General features: G+C 37.2%; 2 protein-coding genes across 8 annotated transcripts in view; one reads left to right on the top strand and one right to left on the bottom strand.

Moving 5' to 3' along the window:
- LOC106152439 (uncharacterized) overlaps positions 1-2,739 on the top strand; it is a 44,621-nt gene extending 41,882 nt beyond the window's left edge. For all 7 annotated transcript variants that reach the window (XM_013526011.3, XM_013526010.2, XM_087017462.1 and 4 more), the window contains one exon: positions 173-2,739. In XM_013526011.3, coding sequence (XP_013381465.2) covers positions 173-720 — 548 coding nt within the window. In that variant the 3' untranslated portion in view covers positions 721-2,739. The remainder of the gene's footprint in view (positions 1-172) is intronic.
- Positions 2,740-2,969: 230 nt separating this feature from the next.
- The window catches only part of LOC106152436 (dynein axonemal heavy chain 17-like), a 42,020-nt gene continuing 22,464 nt past the window's right edge, over positions 2,970-22,525 (bottom strand). The window contains exons 41-68 of the mRNA XM_087017461.1: positions 22,304-22,523; positions 21,903-22,045; positions 21,574-21,655; positions 21,156-21,386; positions 20,380-20,539; positions 19,336-19,410; positions 17,939-18,087; positions 17,163-17,521; positions 16,589-16,819; positions 15,972-16,143; positions 14,224-14,244; positions 13,372-13,461; positions 12,810-12,972; positions 12,296-12,405; positions 11,764-12,000; positions 11,063-11,397; positions 10,431-10,611; positions 9,921-10,112; positions 9,155-9,417; positions 8,793-8,931; positions 8,300-8,408; positions 7,669-7,948; positions 7,172-7,373; positions 6,701-6,906; positions 6,278-6,417; positions 5,910-6,021; positions 4,636-4,729; positions 2,970-4,388 (exon numbers count right to left, since the gene is read on the bottom strand). Coding sequence (XP_086873587.1) covers positions 3,511-4,388; positions 4,636-4,729; positions 5,910-6,021; positions 6,278-6,417; positions 6,701-6,906; positions 7,172-7,373; positions 7,669-7,948; positions 8,300-8,408; positions 8,793-8,931; positions 9,155-9,417; positions 9,921-10,112; positions 10,431-10,611; positions 11,063-11,397; positions 11,764-12,000; positions 12,296-12,405; positions 12,810-12,972; positions 13,372-13,461; positions 14,224-14,244; positions 15,972-16,143; positions 16,589-16,819; positions 17,163-17,521; positions 17,939-18,087; positions 19,336-19,410; positions 20,380-20,539; positions 21,156-21,386; positions 21,574-21,655; positions 21,903-22,045; positions 22,304-22,523 — 5,574 coding nt within the window. The 3' untranslated portion in view covers positions 2,970-3,510. The remainder of the gene's footprint in view (positions 4,389-4,635; positions 4,730-5,909; positions 6,022-6,277; positions 6,418-6,700; positions 6,907-7,171; positions 7,374-7,668; positions 7,949-8,299; positions 8,409-8,792; positions 8,932-9,154; positions 9,418-9,920; positions 10,113-10,430; positions 10,612-11,062; positions 11,398-11,763; positions 12,001-12,295; positions 12,406-12,809; positions 12,973-13,371; positions 13,462-14,223; positions 14,245-15,971; positions 16,144-16,588; positions 16,820-17,162; positions 17,522-17,938; positions 18,088-19,335; positions 19,411-20,379; positions 20,540-21,155; positions 21,387-21,573; positions 21,656-21,902; positions 22,046-22,303; positions 22,524-22,525) is intronic.

The following is a 22,525-nucleotide window of genomic DNA, read 5'->3' as shown; positions in this document are numbered from 1 at the left end:
TTAAGAAAGCCCATTGTGCCAAAGATATATAAATCCCATCTGGCTGTTTGTTGACACTTTGAGCATCTGAAGGTGAAGTCACTTCACTGCCCCTTTAGATCCAATCTTCCTTTTTACCATCATTATACAAGGAACAAAGCTATTTCACTGAATAAATTTTATATTTTTGAAGACTCTTCGAATATTCCAAGTGGGAGCACATCTCCTCAACACGAGGGACACGAAGAAGATCTGGACTTTTCTAGACATGATTTCTACAGAGTTCCACCAAAGGCAAATCCACAAAAAACAAGACAATTCGTACAGGAGACCCTTTTCGATGAAGGCCTGCGTATTGCACAGCAATATGGCATGGCAGAGTTTGCAGAGGAACTGATCGGGATGAAGGAAAAAACATTTGACGAGGAAAATGAAGATGCACGAAGTTGCAACAGAGACGGTGTTAAAGAGGAACCCAAAGATGACCTGATGGGAGAACAAAATGGTGACTTTGAAAATAGTCGTTGTGACAGTGACATTTGTGAAAATGGCAGTACCAAAAACTGCTTGGAGAATGAAGAACAGTTAAAAAATGAACTCGATGACCATGAAGTAAGCAGGGATAGTATTGACAGTCGGAATGAGCAAGATGGTACGAACCCACAAAGTGCGGTCGAGATGAATGGGTGCAAACAGAACGGGTTTGGAACAATATCTTTTGACAACAGCCAGGCTGCATAAGTCATTGAAGGTCAAGGTCACCTTTTGTCAGAAGAGGTCAAAGCCTTCTTGTTCTTTATTTCGTTATTTATTTGTGTTTTTTGAGAGGGATGATGTGAAAAATAACCTTGATCTGATTGTACTGAAGAGGAGTATTTAGAAAAATGGGAGGAAACACAAGTTTTATGGTGATTGAAAAATATATTAAGACATCTATACGACGCCTATACTCTTATCAACTTAAATTATTGTTCTCCTCTGAAATGGTGAATTGAATTCAGCTTTAAATCTTTATACGTACTTCTTTTTTTTATCACTCATTCCTTGTAGTTCTAATGAAGAATTCCATTCATGTATAAGAATTTATTAATGTCTGGTATGCTCTAGGCACCTTGTGCTGGAAGTTTTACATTTAGAAGGTTAAAGTTCATAACTGGTCACCTGACAGCAGAATGAATATATGCCAGTCATTTTAATCCATCCTTATAACAGAGAGGCAAATGATTAGACAGAGGAGAGCTGGAGTGGGGGTAGGTGTTCAATGATGAAAGCTTCCTCAACTTTCCTGCCATTAAAGCACTGGCTGATTAATATGTACATCTGTCTGGTGACTTGATTAACATCTAAACCAGTTTTGGTTCAACAGTGTGACAGAAGGTTGCCTATGCTTTTGTCTTCTTCTTACATGAAACCCCGATCTGCTGCTGCTGCCGTCTTGTCTATCTTAACATACTGAAATAGAAGCTTCAGGGAAAAGGAATTAAGATTTTAAAATAACAGAAATGGGAACTAGTTTTTAGAATGTGTAATTATTTCTTTTCATGAGCAATTCCACGACATTCTGAAACAGAATTGAGGGTAGTCATTTGGGAGATTTTTTTTTTCATTTATTATAATTATTGATATGAACATTGGTGACAGGTGCTATTGTTGTGTTTTTGGTGGAATTTCATGTTTTATGGCAGTGTTGTTGGTCTATGTACAAGCCTTCTCTCACCCATTTTATTCTCCACACATCATTAATATCATTATCACAATACAGCACATTGATAGTTTTTCATCAGTAAAAATTTGAACATTTCAAGTCTCACTGGGAACTTTGTAACATTTAGGATGAAAATGAACCATTTGTATTTTCATGTAGAAGAATTGCGGATATTGTCAGTGTTTTGATTTTGTGGAGTTTGGGTCTATTTCACTGAAAAAAAGAGTTGGAGGTATTCTGGAGGGAGCTGGCAAAGATACTCATTTCAAATAATATATCACATCTGTAAAAGGTTTTAGGGGAAAATTGAAAATTGCCACGCACTGTTACATTCTTGTTGATTGTGGTGTTCAGAATTCACAGGTACATATTGGTATCTGGGGTATGACAAGCTAGAAAGCTCCATTTTCTGTTTTAAGAACCCCTGTGAAAATTAGGTGATAGGACCACAAAGAAAAAAATTCTTTTCAAAAAGCACAGCATACTAAGAGGTATATTGGTGAATTTTACTACTATTTATATTAAAACCATTGTTGAGGTTGTAATAGAATACTTTTGATTTTCTATATCCAATTCATTTCAAGGACTGGTATGAAATTTGATTCATTTTGTTAACATTTATAAGGTAGAATGAATAGACATCCTTTTCTTGTCAAATTATATCCATAATATTAAGTACCTACAATTGGTTATGTCTGGGAAAATGTAATAAATTCTTAGATTTGGAAGATCGTAGAAACAGAAAAAACTTTGTCATTGTCAGGGTGAAAACAAATGAACTGATGTGCCATATAAAATGCTTCACAATTTTCAACAGGTCCTAGATTGATACCTGCAAATAAAAAAATAGCTGTTTGGTTGATTTGTTATAAAAATAACCTAGAAGCTGTATTTATTAGATTTGCACTTTCATCGTTACAGTTATTAGGAATATTGACTTATATTGTATAAGGTGTTACTGAAATCTCATCGTGTTATTTATTATTTATTTGTTAAGCATTCTAGCTTAATTGTTTATGTGAGACAGAGGGAGGAATAAATTCTTGTAATATGAAGTCCAAGTATTATTCTTTTTAATGTTTTCAAGGTCAACTTGGGTCTTGTCGATGGCCCAGAATCTTTTCAAAGAAAATTTATTTAAAAATACTAAGAAAATAAAAGGAAACTGATCTACAATCAAATTTGAATATGAAAACAATTATATGCATTTAGCATACAGTTAAAAGGCAAATAATGAATTATAATAAAATAATACTTATTCAGTTAAAACCCATAAACAACAATAAACATTTTTCATCAAAATTTATAACATTGATCCTCTAAAAATTACACAAAAAATTGTCAATCACAATGAACAAATGACAAAAAGATCATTGGAACAAACGTTCCCAACACAAAACAGCAGTTCAGTTCAAGTAAAATTAGGTACATCTCCTATATATACAATTACCTAACATATCACAGTGTGCCTAGATACATGGACGGGTTTTCATGAATGTCTTATGTAGAACACATACATGTATTTCATGTATAAAAGTTATATTAGTGAAACAAATCTTACACAATATACAGTTTCCCTTCTGAGACACCTCAGCAGTAATATATCAATATAAAATTAATTCGAAAAAGTTCCACTTTAAAATAGCAAGTAAATCTTTACTCATCATCAAATTATCTCCACGATTGCAATGTCATGCTGAGAGCTATATTATGCAGTTATACTCCACACTGAAAGAATAAATACATTTTTAACATCAAGGATGAATTAAATTTCATGCAACAGTTCAATGACCAATTGTATCAGTTTCTCTCTCAGAATGGACATATCACTCTCCAGCACTGGCCTGTTTCTCAGAGTCTGATTTGTTCTCATCACTTTCCTTAGTGGCAGATTGCTGGCTAGGCCGACGTGACCTTTGACCTTCTGACCCCTGTGGTTGACCTTTGACGGACCCTGCCTGTGACCCTCCTCTGGGGGATTCCCCTTTCACTGAGCCAGCTTGAGATGCTGCTGGTGATTGGCCCTTCACTGAGCCAGCTTGAGAGGCTCTTGGTGATTGGCCCTTCACTGAGCCAGCTTGAGAGGCCCTTGGTGATTGGCCCTTCACTGAGCCAGCTTGAGACGCTTTTGGAGACTGCCCCTGAGCGCCCTCTGTGACGCCCTCTTCTGCATCACGTGAGTGGCGACTCAGTGGCCTTGACTCAGGTCCTGTGGCAATACCACCCTCAACTGATTTCCTTGACTGCTCACTAGGTGGCCTGTTCAGGGAACCTTTTTTCCGTGAGCCCACAGATTTCTGAGACTGCTTACCCAATGAGTCATTGGAGGGGAACTTATTCTGTGGTAAATTTGTCTGTTGTTTTTGTCCTTGCTGTGAACCAGCTTGACTTCTGGGACTTTGCTCGGGCTCATCAGACACCTCCGTCATTACCTGTTCCCTGTGCATCTGCAGGTCAGGTGGAAGTGGAGGGGCGCGGGGTGACATGGGGCGGTACGACATCTGGGAGTGGTATGAACGTGCAGACAAACGGGATCGAGCAGACATACGAGCGTCCATCTGTGATTCTGCACCTTCGAAGAGGTCTGCTGTGTTAGCCTGGCGTGTGCTGAGTGCACGCGCTGCATCTGCATCACCCACGTGATACGGCATGGCTTTGACTGCAGCATGCTTGCGAGGCTTACGGTGGGCATCCTCTGGGACCCCTAAAAAACACAGCAGTAGAAACACATTTCTAATTGACAGATTACATTAGGAGGATAATGATTCATAAAAGATACCATGCATTTACCATTTTCAAGAAAGGATTAACAGTATCTTATCATTATAACCATAATATGCCAATTTTATGGTGTCAATGTGCAAGCCTGAATTTATATATTTCTTCGACTGTTTTGATGTGTGTGTGTGTGTGTGGACATGTATACACGTGTCCACTCATGCATGTCATACCTGGATCCAGTATAAGGGCCACGGTGGCTAGCTGCCATGTCTCCACAGGATCTTTACTGGCCAGAGGTAGGGTGAGGGCACACACCTGTCTGGCCTGGAGTTAGAACAAAATATAGCAATTAAATATTCTTATCATAAGATCATTGAATGGGACAAATTCATAAAGAATTCAGTGTTCATTTATCATATATTTCACAGTAATAATTGTGGTTTAAAATTGTGAATGCTTTTAACGTTTTTGGAAATTACTCATGGCCATGGTCCCTCTGAATAGGGTAAATGTTGAGCAACAAAGCATAAGTTAAAAATTAAATGTTGAGCAACAAAGCATGAGTTAAAAATTATGTCAAACTTTGACTATTACCTTGCTTTTCATATGCCCCCCGTTTGATTGATAACCCAGTTATATAAATGTACACCCCCCCAAAAAAAAAAAAACCCTTCCCCTAGAAATACTACTAAAACCCCAGCCTTCTTCTCAGCTGTTCATGAAGACTGGGACATCATACAGACTGATCTGCTATGTGATATCTCCCACCTACCCTGTTCATGAAGCCTGGGACATCATACAGACTGATCTGCTATGTGATATCTCCCACCTACCCTGTTCATGAAGACTGGGACATCATACAGACTGATCTGCTGTGTGATATCTCCCACCTACCCTGTTCATGAAGACTGGGACATCATACAGACTGATCTGCTATGTGATATCTCCCACCTACCCTGTTCATGAAGACTGGGACATCGTACAGACTGATCTGCTGTGTGATATCTCCCACCTACCCTGTTCATGAAGACTGGGACATCATACAGACTGATCTGCTATGTGATATCTCCCACCTACCCTGTTCATGAAGACTGGGACATCATACAGACTGATCTGCTGTGTGATATCTACCACCTACCCTGTTCATGAAGACTGGGACATCATACAGACTGAACTGCTGTGTGATATCTGCCACCTACCCTGTTCATGAAGACTGGGACATCATACAGACTGATCTGCTGTGTGATATCTACCACCTACCCTGTTCATGAAGACTGGGACATCATACAGACTGAACTGCTGTGTGATATTTGCCACCTACCCTGTTCATGAAGACTGGGACATCATACAGACTGAACTGCTGTGTGATATCTCCCACCTACCCTGTTCATGAAGACTGGGACATCATACAGACTGATCTGCTATGTGATATCTCCCACCTACCCTGTTCATGAAGCCTGGGACATCGTACAGACTGATCTGCTATGTGATATCTCCCACCTACCCTGTTCATGAAGACTGGGACATCATACAGACTGATCTGCTGCTTCATCTCCTCCAGTTCTGATCTCATCACTGGCTTCACATACATCAGTGGCATGGGGTACAGGAAGGACCTGGGAGGGGAAAAATATAAATATAATTTCAATAGATGACAGAATATAGTAAAATGACATAAAGGCCGATGCAAATATAATGTGGTTTGTTGCTATAAATAGGAATGCATACTCGTGTTATACATATCTTACCAAATCATATTATTTTATGATGTCATTATAGATAATATCATTATCACATAACACTACATAACATCATCTCTAATCCTTGTAACATTTACTTTATCAACTTATCAAGAAGAATAAAAACTCTTACGTGGCAGGAGCAAGGCTGCCATTTTCCCCATCCCAGCATGCACCTTGCATCAGTAGATCTCGTATGTAAAGTCCGCCCTCGTCTTGTACCTCCATCTGCTCTATAACGGCACCCTCCAGCACTTCACAACTCAGTGCGATCTGATTGGATGATAATCCAGATAATTATCACAATAAATACTACATTATAACACTGACAGTTTAAAAAAAATCTTACATAAAAAAGCCCAGTTTCATGTTATCAGAACAAAGGCAGTTGAAGAAAGATACCTAAATTTGCCCAGAAAGAGCATTTCGTGTTTGTTAAGATGGCAATTTTACACTTTTTTGATATTGAAGAAAAAAATTGAACCAAGCAACACCCGTTTTCACAACATTGTAAATCCAGAATGGAACTGCTTCACATTGACATTGAAATATCTACCTCATCCATGGTGGTTTCCATGACAACAGCTTTTTCCTGCCTCAATGCAGTGAAGAGCGCCTGTGGTTTCACCAATCCTCCTAGCCATAGGACATTCAAGGATCCTCTGGCTATTCCTGAATTACTGACATTACCCTCTTTGTCATAGGTTGGCACCATGCCAGACTTGACCCATGAATTGAGCTGTGAGTAATGCTTCCTCAAGTCTGTTAATAATAATAATAATAATAATAAGAAGAAGAATAATAAAATTTTGGAATAAATGAAAGAAATTGTCAACATGATGCAATGTCTATTGCCTTTTAATGGCAAGATCCCAAACAGCTTTTATAAGAGCACACATCAATCTTGCACTCAAAGGGGAGTTAAGACAGAAAATATAGTGTGGGGTTAAGACCAATGATATTTTTGGCTCCCAAAAAGTCTCTTTCCTGGAAAACATGATGATTATAATAAAAATAACTGCTGTACCTGTGAGCCAGGAGTCTAAAGTATGAGTACAAGGCTGCTTGTTGGGGTGGACCCAAGTCACTGGCACATACTCTTCCTGCAGGCAGAAGACAGCCTCTTTGAGAGGGTTAGGCAGGGACTCGGTACCTCCCACCAGAGAGTTCCTGATGTCATAGATATTCTGCCTGATGTAACACAGTAAGGAGTTCAGCCACTGGCATTCCTGAAACATTAAAGAAAAATTGCCAGTATAACACGAGTGCTTTGCTTGTACCATAAAGGGTGAAAGAAAAGTATTGTGGAAAATAGGATGAAATAGGACTATATAGGGAAACAGAAGATAGAAAGCTCCCCCAATCCAAGACCTCCTAGCATATATTGTGTCTGACACACTCAACTCTTCAACAGTGAATACAACATTATTCCTTATTTTCTTTTAATTACACTTTTTGTTTTCCACACTAAGCTGCATTTATTTTAAATCTCAATCCCTTCTGTCACCAAGCCATACACTGTACCTGCAGTAGGACGTGTCCAATGGACTCCGGCATGAGAGTACTGGATGCACTGGCCAGGCTGACCACACTAGGCCAGTGATACGGGAAGCTATACTCCTCGTCTGTCTCCTGCTGGGGCGCATCACCAAGCATCAGTAATGGCGGCATGGATTCTGTGCACTTGTCAATAGCATTGCGTAGCTTCATTGTGTCAACTGTTTTAGCTGGGGTGACGTCGGAGCTGATGTCCATGTTTTGTGTCTCGTATAGTTTGTCTAGGTGGTCGAGGAATTCAATGCCGCTAAAATATAAGAAGTGGTGATGACTTAATGGTTGTTCATTGCATAAATAAACACTGCCCAACAACATTTAATACAAGTAAGTAGTCTTCTGGGTAAAAAATGAAAACTAAATAAATAAATAAATAAATAAATAAATAAATAAATAAATAAATAAATAAATAAACAGATAAGGGGATAAACAAATAGTTATATATTCCTTCTTTATGCAACAGTCAGAGCTTTCTTTCCTTTGTGAACCCATATTTACAAAACTGCTGTTGCACCATGCTACTATACACAATTAATGTTTTCCTTTTTCTTTCTATTATTTTACTTGGTTTGATATTAAATTTTTTTGTCCTAAATCTTACCTGGATTCATTGTACTCCTTCTCCACACTAGTATGCAGGGAGAGTGCCTGAAGGGAGTTGCTGTCTTCTTTCATCTGTTCCACAACCCACGTACCATAGTCTGTGGGTTCTGCAATCAATAATTTACATGCATAAGAAACTATATAGATGTGGGGTGTAAGACTGACTTCTGTTAATATCTTATACAGAAGAGAATATGAAATGAGTAATTTAAAACTGATTTTCTTTACAATGTGGTACTGGAATTGCAAAATAATAAATAGATAAATTAATAAATAAATTAATTAATAAAAAGGTCACAATGAACACATTATCTCATATTTTAATAATCAACATTTGTATCCCTTACAACCCTATAATATGTACATCAAGCAAACTACTCCTCCTAACGAAGAGAAGTCAAGTGACAAAGCTGAATTATAATCAATATAAAAATGGCAGTTGTCATGACCACAGTCGCCATGACCACAGTTGTCATGGCAACAGTCCCCACCTGTGCCAGCAGAAGGCATTGGTATCTGTACGTCTCCCAGGGTGATGGCGCCAGCTTGGAGCCCCTTCATCACAGCAGCCACCAGGGCGGCGCTATAGTCCTGGTCCCAGGCATTGACTAGAATATTGCCATACACCATCTGGGGAAGAAAAAATAGAAGGTTAAATATCATTAGGAAAGTACAGAGCAGTCTAAGTGTGCAAATCTCATCAAAGAAAAAAAGACAAAAACAAATAAATATTAAGGGGCCCAGATACAGTTAAATTTTAAATCGCATGTGACCAGGTAAGTACAGTGTAATTAAGTTCTTAGCCAGGGAGCCTGACTTAACTTTTTCTAATGAAACTGATGACCTGACTAACCTTAGATATAATTGGCCCCAGCTCCTCCACAGACGGGTCCTTCTTCCTGCTCACTGCCCCGTCCACCATATCAATCACCTGCACCATGTGAGTCTTGCTGAGCGTACTCCACTGACTCAGACCCTGGCTGCCAAATGTCTGCCTGGCCAGGAGAGCCCCCTGGATCACCCCTACCCCATAGATAAGTAGTTTGAGGGGCTGGCTGAAGGTTTTTACTCTCTCCCAGTAACTGAGGGGAGTGGTGTTCAGGGCGTAGGCTATGGCTGAGGAAGAGAAAGGTTTCTGGTTATGATTCTTAATTAAGGAAGTCATATTGATGACAGCTGCTGATAAATTGAAAATAAAAATATAAAATAAATCCTCCCTCTCTCTCTCTCTCTCTCTCTCTCTCTCTCTCTCTCTCTCTCATCCATAAGGTTGGTCACAGATAAACCTTTAAAACCTTGCAGATCATTTCAATACAACATAAACTACAAAGCACCAAGAAATTACACAATTCACCATAAAAAACTAGCTCTTGTTAATTCTATTATCATTTACTTATCTTCATCAATACCAGGGGCGGATTTAGGCCGTCTTCTGGGTCTTCCGGAAGACGGTCAGATTTTCAAGTTTACATGGACGGGTATCTAATTTTTTCTGTCAGAAGACGGTCAAAAATGGAGGATGGATCAACAGAGATAATTTGGAAGACTGTCAGAAAATATCTCTGGATCCGCCCCTGAATACATCATTCTTATGTGTGAGAGCTTGCTGCCGTTCATACCTGAAGGCAGAACAGACTTCAGAGAACCAAAGTTAAAGGTGAGGTCAATGGTCTCCTCTTCCTTAGGTGTCTCCACCAGCTGGGGTCCTACAAACTGCCAGGATAGAGTGTGGAGACACTGGATCAGCTGTGGAGGGACACGACTGGATGGCTCTGAGGTGATCCACACAAGGGTGTTCTTCTCTTCTGTAGCTGGTGATAATAATAATAATAATAATAATAATAATAATAATAATAATAATAATTGATGAAAGGTTTTGTTTTAACTTTATTCGGTCTTAAGTCATTTCTTAAATAATAATAATTTAATAATAATCATAATTGACTGAATACTTTACTTTCTATTTTGTTCAATAAATGAAACTGATAGAAATGCTGGACAAGAAATGAGTCTTAGAATTTTCTGGACAACCACAAGTAAATTTATTCTTTTAATATATATTTATTGATGGATTCATTTACTGACTAATATAAAAGTCACTGTCCCTGAATTCGTCTCCACAAACTCACCTATCATTTTAGCCAGTCTGGCCAGGTGGTTCTTCAGTGGTTTATAGAAGCTCTGAGGTGAGAGGTGTAAGTTCTCTATCAGTATCCAGCAGTCTTTCTTCTGTCCTTCCTCTAGAGCTTTCTCAACCTGGTGTTCACAGCCCTCTCCCATAACCACGTGTTCCACATCTATACCACCCACCTGAGGACACAGGAAAAGGTGCTCTCATGTTAGATAATAACTAGTACAATAATGATATGAGATAATGTGTTTTCATATAAGAAAAAAAATCGGTACAACATTGAGATAGGATTAATGTAGCCCAGTGAAACAGGTCTCCAATATATATTTACTATAACTGGGAATATCGTACCATCACATGAGTGAAGTGATGCGATGTATAAACAATTTCTTATGCTGTGTTATTATCTTTTAGCCTTGTTTTTAGCCTTTCTGTTTGTGCTAAATTTCCCATTTCAACATGAGCCCCAAGCAATTCATGTTTATGAAACAGTGTGAACCAGTTTAAGTCACAAATATTGATTGCATGTCCACATGCTGTTTATCATTATCATTATTATTATTATTATTATTATTATTATTATTATTATTATTATTATTATTATTATTAATCCATTATTATTATTATTACCTTGGCCATATTTAATAATGTTTCTCTGGGGTGTTCAATCATATTCAGGCTAGAGGTGGGGTGCTGGTCTGAGCATGCTGGAGTTGGCGGTAGTAAAACCAGCAGCCCGTATTCATTACCCTTCATCAGTCTCTGGATATCACTGAGCTTTGGTTCCCGTCCCGCTGTGAGGTGAGGAGCCAGGTACTTGTTAACATAGGTTGCCATGGCAGCGGGGGTGCGGTCAGGTCGCATCATGCGTACTAGCAGCATGCGATGGAAGTCGGTGAGGGGTATGTCTGGGTCTTCTGGAATCCCGTCATCTTCCTCCTCAGTGTTTTTCTGAGGTTGGGTTTCTGAATGAAAATTCAAAGTTTGGATAATAACTTATTTTTTTGAATGGTTGTGGCAACCTTGTAGCATTTTCATAAAAATAGTCCTTCTCGATAGGACTAATATCTATGCAGAGGATTGAAATTTTGTGGAGTTACAGAAAGGTATTAATTACTACATGTACTTTCATAACTCGATGTATAACATGTTTAAAAACCACATGCAAATTAAAGCAGCATTCAACCATCTTTTCAATTCTTGTCTGCTTTTCTGTGCAGTTTTCTGAGATATCTATTTCCAAACTTGCATATGAAAAAAAAAATCAATTCACTGTTCAAACATCACTCAATGCAAATTTTCATCATAACCTAGCACATATTAACACCAACCTGTGTCCCCCTCGTTCTTGTCGTTGGGCATGGCAGCCGTCTCCGGCTCAGGGAGGTTATACCAAGCCTTCCACGCCTCAGAGAACTCAGCAATGTGGCAGCATATGGCGTCCAGGGGCCCAGGGAGAACTGACATGGCCAGGATGTCATCCCATCTGTCCTTGGCTATCCAGTCAGGATCTGATGCCTGGGACTCAAAGTCTGCCAAGGTCAAGGTCATGCCAATTCCTGGGTTACCTAGTTCGCAATAGGAATAAATAGCATTAATAAAGGAAGAAAGATGAATTTGTTCTTAAATTCTGGTCTTATACTATAAAACCTATAGGCTTAACACAAAATTTACATGTTTCTAACTCTCACTCTCCCATAAAACAGACTAAAAATGTCTTAAAAGACTGAATCAAATTAAGTTCATATATATCCTGATCTTTGTTGCAGTAACTTAACAAATTGCAAAACACCAAATCTAGTGCATGAATTCTTTTAAATGTCCATCATGTCCTATATTAGACAGTGATCCAATATATGTTACCTTGTAGAAGCAGAGAGAGTTCTTCATCAGAAAAGTCGGCCCCTCCCTCCACCTGGATGTTCAGTGTCACCATGGTGGCAAACAGCAAGGCATGCTCATCATACAGACTCCTAGAAATAGATATGGGATATTTTCAATAGGATGTAGAATTAAAACTAAAGAAAACAAAAACAGCAAAGATATGTTCTGGTCTTATTCAACTTTCTGAAAAATACTGAAATCAAAAGTGCGTAAAATGTGCTGAACTCTACAATATTCATAATGCATGCAACTACTTTCTTATTTAACATTTACTTTAGTTTGAGTAAAATGACAGAAATAAGAAGTAGAATTGTAGATCATAAAAGCTATGTTATTTTGAATTAACTGGGGGAAAAAGTAAATCTTTAAAAATCTAAAATTTGAATTTCTATCAAAATCATGGAAACACAATTCCTCAACAATGAACGAATAAATAAATAAATAAATAAATATAACAATCAATTTCAAAATAAAATTAAATAAAAAAACTCACTGTTTAATGTGCTGGTACAGTGTGGTGGTGACGGCATCCACCAGTGTTTTCACCTGATCTTCTGCCATACTGGAATAGTCCACTCCCTCTGAGGGGAGGTCAGGTATGTCGGGGAGCTCCCAGGCTGGCAGCTTCTCTGGGTCATCATTGATGTCAGTCTCTCCTTGAAATGTTTAATATTTCAATAATAAAATACAACTGACTTATCAATAACTGATTTATTTATATTATTTCATATTAAAAATAAGTATCGCTTTGATTGTTCGTGATAATGGATAATTCCACTAATTCATTAGGTACACTAGGTTGGTTTTGAGTGCAAATACTAGTTTTGCAACACGATCATGTCTCTTAAATTTTCGTATTTAAAGTTAATAGAAAAGTACTTCACTGAATAGAAAAACCTTAATTTTTTGAAACTGCAGCTGTGTTCATCTGTACTGTTCAGTGTGTCATAAAAAAAAAATAAAAAATAAAAAAAAAAAAAATAAATAAATAAATAAATAAATAACAATTCTTATTTTAAACAACAGCTTTGAATGGGAATTTTTAATTGTCTTACCTTCCTCTTCTTGCTGTGTGTTACCTTCATTGTGCTCATCTTCAAAATCCCCTTCATAAGCCAGGTCTCCACGTGAAGACCTCCCACCACCTACAACACACAGGGGAATGTGTTAGTTGAGACACACCAGATTGTGTTCTAGATACAACATAACACTGCACAACCAGCTCTGGTCACGACAGGTCTATTTTAGATAAACTTCTAAAATCTCAGCACTTCAGTACATTTACAATGATTAAACTTCAGTGTTTTGCTTTTCAATTAAATGTAATTTAAACAATCTTAAGTAGGATTTGTTACAGTTAGTTAATAAGCAATCATTGCTTATCATTGTTCAGAAGAAAAATTAAATATTCATCATAAACAAACTCAAAAATAAATTGGTTCCGGATTACTTATAGATAAATGTTACATAAGGACTAACAGATGAACTATTTCATTCAGTATCACCATTACCCTATGTTATAAAAGCTTAAATACATAGATTTGTTTGCCTTTTTCAAATTTCAGAGTAGATTAAAGACATTAAACATCTACATAACTTAATATTAAGTTTGATGAAAGAGAAGCATGTCAAACAGGCCTAATAAACAAGAAAATGCAGTATTTGTTAAATTTAGGCTTTACATACTAACAAGGTCAGGATAAGTCTGTTGACTATATAAATGAAAATAAAATAGAATAAATGAATTGCTGAAGCTTTAAATTGGCAAAAGAACTGCAAAAGAAACCAACAGCATCAAGAAACTGCCAAGAAACCCAGATGGAAATATCAGAACTGCAAAAACAGAAAAATACAAAGAATATACATAGTTCAGACAACATGGAGAAATCAAGACTCCAGGGTTATACCTTTGCCATGGGTCTTCTTGTCTGAAAGCAAAATAATGTGTCCATATGTACTAACTTACATTTATTAAAACAACTATGTTTATAAAGTAATGATTCAACATTTACCACATCAAATAAAATGCTGAACCCTTCTGTCGTGTTTGTGATTACACGAGAACACAAATCACTTTGTGTAAAATCATAAGTGCAAAAACCTGACAGCTATTCAATTCACAACATCAGCCACTGTGACACCAAAGGTGACAAGCATTTCACTTCTGCAGCACTGATGTGACACAATGTAGCATTGAACTATAATCTAGCCATACAACACAAACACATTGCCAAAGTCAAACAGTGTAAAACTCCATCAACATCTACATGAAGAACTACACCTGTTATGAAATAGGTTCATCAATGGGTGTAGATGGTAAAAAAGCTAAATAGTTTCTTATAAGACTAAACATGTTTTTACCTATGCCACATGGTGATTCACTCACTGATGAATGGTTGAAACCTGATGTTGCATGGATAACATGTTAAGCCTTTTTTTCAAACGACTTATTTTTTTACCAACTGGACCTGTAGTATGTATAATACACTTCTGTCATGCAATGCATACACTGTTTTTTATATAATTTACACTGAAAATCTAGCAATGCAAGTCAATGCCATAAGTATAATTCAATGTTACTAGACTAAGTACATAGAATAACACCTAAAGCAAGTCTGCATGCTCTACTACTCTCACCCTAACTGCTAACTGTTACTTCCCATCCCCCCTTCAAACAATTAGAACTTGACTATACACCACAACATTTACACTAACTTTACTTAAGAGTGACTTCCAATAAAAATGTTACTGCTTTTGTCTTCAAGAGAATGAAATATTTTGAAAAAAGTACTTTGAAAAATGAAATAATCTTGATTTGGTAATCTAAAAAAAGGAAAATATTCATCTCTTTTCAAGTGGCTGGGATATTATGATGAGAAATTATCTTGATTTGATTAAACGTTTAAAGAATTAAATGTATATTTTCAAATAAATAAAATATATTTAAAAGATTGAAATAATCTTGATTTGGTTTTCAAAAACTGTCAAAATGGCACATAAGGAAAATGGAATTTTAAACCATAAACACCTCCACTTTGAAGCAAGCCAGGCAGTCTAAACAAAGCAATTTAAAGTCTACATGAAACATTCTCACATCCATGGCAATATCAGTATATGTATATACTAAGCATAACACAATATCTATCATCTGAACCACATCATGTAACTAAACAATTAAACTAACTTTTACATCCACTCTGTGAGATTTCCTCAAAATCCTGTTCATATTCATACTCCTCTGTCACTGCTGTGTTAGTAGTGTTAGTAGCATGTGGCTGGCAATGCCCTGCAGTTAGTAGGTATCATGTATGTAGACATATTTTACAGAACCAAGGTAGGGAAGGGGCTCAAAAGTCTTTCTCATCATTATGGCATGAATTAATTATAAAGGTAGGGTGCTGTATCATATATTTTGTCCCGAGATTCTACATTAAATATGACCCTCAGTACATTCTTCTCTCAAAGGGTTTTTCCCTGACTTTCCAGATTACCTCAATGACAGTATATGAATAATAAAATCAGAGCTGTACCCTGAGTTTCCAGCTTACTTTATTAGTAAGGTCCTAAACTATTCAGGAGTGGTACCCCAACTTTCCAGCTTACCTCAGTAAGATCATGAACTATCAATGAGTTGTACCCTGAGTTTCCAACTTACCTGAGAGTGCCCCCATCCCAGTGCTATCCACATCACTCTTGTGTTCATAGTGGGAGCCCTTGGCACTCTGGTCTTCCTTGGGCTGTCTGTGAGAGGTACGGGACTTGGTACTGGTACTGCCTGCACGGTACCCCTGCTGTTCCTGTACTGTGCTGTCCTCATCATCATAGTCCTGGGGAACAGAAGAAATTTGAGGAAATTATATTTTTTTGTTGTCTTTTGTATAATAAAGGAAAAAGTAAATCATTTCTAAAGACTATACAGTATCACATGTTTTTGATAAAGGGCTAAAATTGGTGCCTTGTATGCAAAATCCTTCAATCTCTAAAGAAATAATTTATGCATTTTTTTTAACAAGAACATTTTTTTTTTCATACGTGTTCACCCAAATTCCCTTAAAGGGTCCTTTTAAAACATCTTTACCTTCTTTTAGGTTCTTTTATGCAACATGATAAACTAAACATTAGTGAGGCCATGAATTTGTGATATTAATACATTTATGATTAATTTTTTTCTTTAATTTTTTTCTTATTGTAGTAAATGGTTATTTGGGATGAAAATTTAGAGAAAAAAAAACATTGTAAAATCTGATTAAGAGGTTTTTTTTATAAACTCACATCCTCTGCATCAGACTCGTCATAGTACTCCTCAGGGAAGTCACCACCAACAGCCTCATCAAACAGAGCCAAGAAGGACGGCAAAGTGAATTGGTATTCTCTCTGCACCGCAGACATGCTCCGCAAGATGGCGTACAGCATGGCACCTCTTCGCGCAATAGGGAACAGCTCGTCTTTCAGCATGTCCAGTTCCTCAAGGAAAAGTTGCGTTTCATGGAGCTTTTGGGCCATCTGAAAGATAAATTCAAATGATATTGTGGAAGTATTCTAAATTACCTTTGATATACTAAGTAGTATGCGATTTAGAAAAAAAGATATATAAGAAGATTAATGAGAAGCAATTTGATGTTGATAATCATATCAATCTTCCAAGATATTGCTGGCACCTATTAATCATTTAGCAATCTTCAAATTATATCAATTCCAATAATCCACAAAATTTAATTCCCATCACAAATTACCTTAAAGTTTGCAATCAATATCACCAATTCCACAAAAACACCAACTTTATGCTTCTATATGTATTTCTATAGAGAAGAAATGAAACAGCATGATACAATATCAAAATTATTACCTGTGTCTTCTTCTGCTGTGCGTCTGAAATAAACTCCACCTCTCTCTCGTCCCAGCTGTCTCCATGGCCCAGCATGTCTCTCTTGGAGTACTCCATTATCCGATCCAGAACCTCCTTTTGGCGATGAATATTCTTTAGCGCCAGCTTCCGCTCCTTGTACAACTCTGGTCGAACCCGTGCAAAGGCTCGTGACAGCAGGTCCTCCACCAGTGTCTCTCCAGACATCCCATAATTGATGAGGGTTGTTCTGGAGGCGACGTGGGGACTGAACTGAGGCTTGTGAGAACGTGTTGCCAGATTGAGGCGGAAATCTGGGTGGCACAAGATACGGCGGCCACAAAAACGGATCATCCTTGGCTCTGATGGGGGAAAAAGAATTTGTAAAGAAATCTGAGTTCATATGTACCACTACTTAAATGTATACAAAAGATGATGAACAATAACATTAAAACAACAGAGTATGTTCTACACATTTACAGAAACACCCTAACTTTGTTCAAATTATTCATCATGTCTCATGTTTTATGGTATTTCAGTGGCAACAACAATTTACATTAGCAGCAACAATGAACTGGAAGTGCTGGTAGATGGAATACATTTTGTAGAGGTGATTGAGCACTAATGATTGAGCAAATCGATGCATGGAAGATGTTAGGCTATATAGCAAAACTGTGCCATTTTTTGACAAAATTCCCAAGAATATAATTACTATTATCATGTTATATATACATTTTGCTGCATAAAGATCAAATATGCCTTTGAGCCCAAACCTTTACCTTCATTTTCATCATTTTCATAGGCAGTGTTCCTGTGGTGGATCAGAGGCATGATCATACTGTCCAGGTTGTTCTCACAGTTCTCTAGAAGTACTGGCCGTCCCTTCATTATAGCTTTCTCTATAGCCACCATTACCTGGGGGTCGGACCTGGAGCCATGATGAAATGTTTTAGATATACGTACTAAAATGTGAAATGTTCACTGTAGCCTTCAATCTTTCTGTTTCTTTGGGTTGTATCTTTTTATTATTGCACTTCCGTGTGTGTGTGTGTGTGTGTGTGTGTGTGTGTGTGTGTGTGTGTGTGTGTGTGTGTGTGTGTGTATTGGGGGGGGGGGTACTTTCACAATATGATTTTAACAGTTATCAATCTAAAGTCTTGTTTTCTATTGTTAGAATTTAAATTCAATTTATTTCAATGACTTATAGGTGGCATTGGAAGAATAAAAATAAAACAAAGGAATAAGAAAGTCTCTCTAGTCCCTGAGATAGCAGGGTGTTATTTTGAACACATCTCTTGTCAGCAGTCTTCATGTTAATATTAAACACAAGGTATCACACTCAATGTGCAGTGCGTAATACCACACAGAACTGGGCGTTAATTGTACTGTTGGTGAATACACAAGCTGAAAGCAAATACCATTCTAGATGGAGTTCTAAACCATACAATTCATGGAGGGACTGGGGGAGAGTTGAAGATGTACTAAAAGATCTTTTTTTTTTACTTAATTCATTATCTCTTGGTATATCTAATGGATAGATAAACTAAATGGTTTTCATAAAGTTGAAACAAGAGGCTAGGATGAGGAAGGGAGGAGGGACACTATATTTAATAACACAGTGTGGAAGAAACTTTTTTAACTTAATAAAGTACCTATTGGCACATCTACTGGATAGAGAAGAGATGGGTTGTATCATAAGGTGATGGGGAGAGGTTCTCATGAGGCACTATATATATCACAAAACTGTGGGGAAGAAACCAATAGAAATCTGTGTAACAAGTGAAACTGAATTGAATTTGCAAATCATCACATCAAAAGTGCCATCATTGGTGGAGTCGTGGAGATATAATATTAAATAAGTCCACTTTAAAAAGATGGCACCTCAAAACTCATGGTGAATGCATAAATCACTAACAAGCCAACATGGTCAGCAGTGTGGTCTGGTGTATACAAATGACAAATTCAGATTTCAATTCTATGCATTTTGTCATTCGTATTTTCAAATAAATTACTGGCAACAAAACACTTCAAAGTTATAATTAAACCACACATGAATTGGTGCAATACGCCATGTGCAAAACATTCAAATCATATCTTTAAGATCAAACTGCATTTCTCTCTCTCTCTTTTTTTAATTGCGTGTGTGTGTGTAGAAACACATCAAAGAATGCTCTACTTTTTATTTCCTGTAGCAGTGCGCCTAGTGGAAACTCCTGCTCCAGCACGACGTGACCGCCTCAAACGTGATTGGCTAACATAAGAATCAGGTGAAGACAGAAAAGATATGAGGGCGATAGGTCTCTCTCTGTTTCTATTGAGAAGATGTTTGTCTACGAGACTTCTGTCTCGAAGCTGTCAGAAGGCAATGTGGTAACATTTGGTTAAAATTTCTTTTTCTTATCATAGTTAGTTTTCTTCATAAAATGTCTTCATTGAACCAGACTGGGTTTTCAATGAAAACATGTCATAATCCAGTCAAAAATATTGAACTTACTATATCAAATATCTGTAAAAATGTATTTTAACTATAATAAATCAATGTCCAACAGCACAAAGTTAACACACTGCCTTCTAATACATAAGACATTACTAAGGTACTCTATGAACTAAGATAACTACATACATACCATCTTTGTTAAAAAGTAAATTATAAAATCAAAAATTAATAATTAAATTGTGTCAAAATCCTCTAACTACATGTTTTTTCAAAAGCTTACTGATTAAACTGAAAATTCAATTATCAACAATTATCAACAATTAATTCTTAATTAATAGCAGACAAAATATTGGCTGGTAAATATAAGTTAATTTTTTCTATGGCTATTGACAAATGGAACTTTATATGTCAATTAGTTCTTTAATTTTGTCAGCTTACAAATGATTACATGGACAGACAAATATTAATACAAACACGGCACAACAGAACATTAACAAATTTAATACTTACTTGGGTTATATAGCTAAAGTTTACATATGATATTCTAGTAAATCATGATAAGTTGGTCAACACATTACAGATCTATATTAATTATAGTAAAGCTATCAGTTATATGCCATTTTTAAAATCAGTTTATATCTACAGTATTTTTTTTTCAAAAAATTATTTTCAAAATATAATCACAAGCAGTCACATATCCAGCCAAACCCTTTCTCTACTTAGGAATCAATTCCCATGTTTGTTTTTTCATGGTTTCTGTTGTCATGGTAACTGTAAACATACCTTGTGTCTACATCCAGGATAATCAGTTTTTTCTTGTTCATACTTCGATTCAGCCATTTCAGCCAGGAGATCCCCTCACCATAGGGATCAACAAGCATAGGGGGACGCTGCCACGAGGAGTAAGCTATAGCTGCATTCTCGATCTGACGAGGACCGAAATCTGAAAGCCGAAAATTGTACATCATCATTCTAATGGGAAATGTAGAGTTGGTTTATAACTTAATGGGAATCTTCTGACTGGTTTAAATATATTTTATGCAATAAAACTAAGTTACAAGTACTATGAATACAGATATTTGCATTAAATTGGAAAGGTCCAGACAAGAAGTTACATATTGTCAAATGGAAAAAAAGCAAGAAAGTTATCACAAAAGCGGGAAATTTACTAAAATTCACTGACAGCCATACCATTATGCTGAATATAGATGAAATATAAATAAGTTAATGAAAAAAAATACAATATCATTAACACAACTGAAATTTTTTCTTACTCTCACAGAATGGAACAGGGGCGTAACCAGGCATACGCACGGATGCACTGTGCGTACAATTTTTTGAGCCAACCATGATATTATTCTCCATAAATTCAGTGTATTTTTCACGGAATATAATCGTACCTGGGAATTTTCAAAATCTGTGCGTACAACTTTAAATGGTCTGGTTACGCCCCTGTGGAACACCTTTCTTCAAAATATACAAGCTTTAACAATCATGTTACAAGGAATCTAATTTATTTCACACCTAAAAAAGTTGTAAACCAACACACCACGACCCACCTTTCCGTATCCACTCATACAGCGTCTTCTCCCCAACCAACAGTTTCACCAGACTCCGTACATACTGGTTATACTGCTGGGCAGTTATCAGTGGAATACTACCTCCGTCTGTCCCAGACTCACTCGGCTCCGTGGCGTTCTCATGTTCCTCCTGGATCCTGGCCAGTTGTTGCTGGTCTCCTGTGTCTTGGGGTCCTCTCGAGCCTTCTCTGCTTTTACGTGGTGTGGCTACTGAATGTTAAAGTCATAAGTCATAATACCGACTACTAGTTTATATTGATCACTAAAACTGAATGATATTTCTGTGAAAAGGCCAAAGAAAATTTAAAAATTAATAATTTATTGAGTAATGAGACAAGCAGCATCTATTATTGGTTTTAAATTATCGTTGTCTGAATGTGGTGACAAAGATGTTTACCAGCATTGTCCTGTTGCTCCTGTCCTTGCTGTACAGTGGCGCCCTCTTGTTCAGGAAGAGCCCCTTCCACAGCTGGGTCAGTCTAGAAATAAAAAGTTGTCCGTATGTGTGTATGTAATAAGTTAAGAGAAATGACATAAAATAACTGAGTAAAACCAGAATTATCTTTTACTAGGTCTTCATATCTTTCTCTTCTCCCTTCGCCTAAGTGCATGTACCACTTATTTCCTTGGGTATATATAAATGACATATGACATATAAATGACATATTTTGTATCACATAATTAAAAATATATCATAAAATGAAACTATTTTCTTCCACTCTCTACCTGTTCCTCATTCCCCTCCTCCTCTCCCTCAGCCTCTGGTCCCTTGCCTTCCTCCAGACACTCCTCCTCCTCCTCAATGGCTGGCAAACCTGAGGCCCCAGCTGCTGTCTTCAGACCTTCTATGGAGAAGTCTATCACACGGCCTGAAATAACACATTTCATAACTCAGAAAATGGTACTTTCAGCAATTAAATTTTATATACATGCTCACATCTCCTCCACCTGTCTATTTTGAAGATCTCTTGTCAGTTTATTTGAAAATTCAATTATGCTTGTGTGTGTGCATATGTGTGTGCGTGTGTGTGTATATGTGCAAATGCATGCAAGCATACAGTAATACATCTGAACATGTTGCCTGTGCATTCACAAATTAATACAGATAGCCTTATGCCTGCCCCTACCTCTGAGATGGTCAATGGAGTCAATGACCAGTGGTATCCCCCTCTCTCTCAGGCAGTTAGGCCAGTGGACAGTCAACATGAGTCTGCGGAAGTTGTAGTGGTATGGGCCCAGGTAGGTCGTGAAGGCGGAGGCAATGGCAGACCCTCCAGGAATGGCGATCTGTCTACTGCGTAGACCCTCGTGGATTTGCTGGCAGCGTAAGTGCTCTCTTTTCAAAATCT

The sequence above is a fragment of the Lingula anatina genome, chromosome 7, assembly GCF_051362555.1.
Source record: "Lingula anatina isolate TDL-2025a chromosome 7, LinAna3.0, whole genome shotgun sequence".
Taxonomy (NCBI): Eukaryota; Metazoa; Brachiopoda; class Lingulata; order Lingulida; family Lingulidae; genus Lingula; species Lingula anatina.
This window is presented reverse-complemented; position numbering and strand designations above follow the sequence as displayed.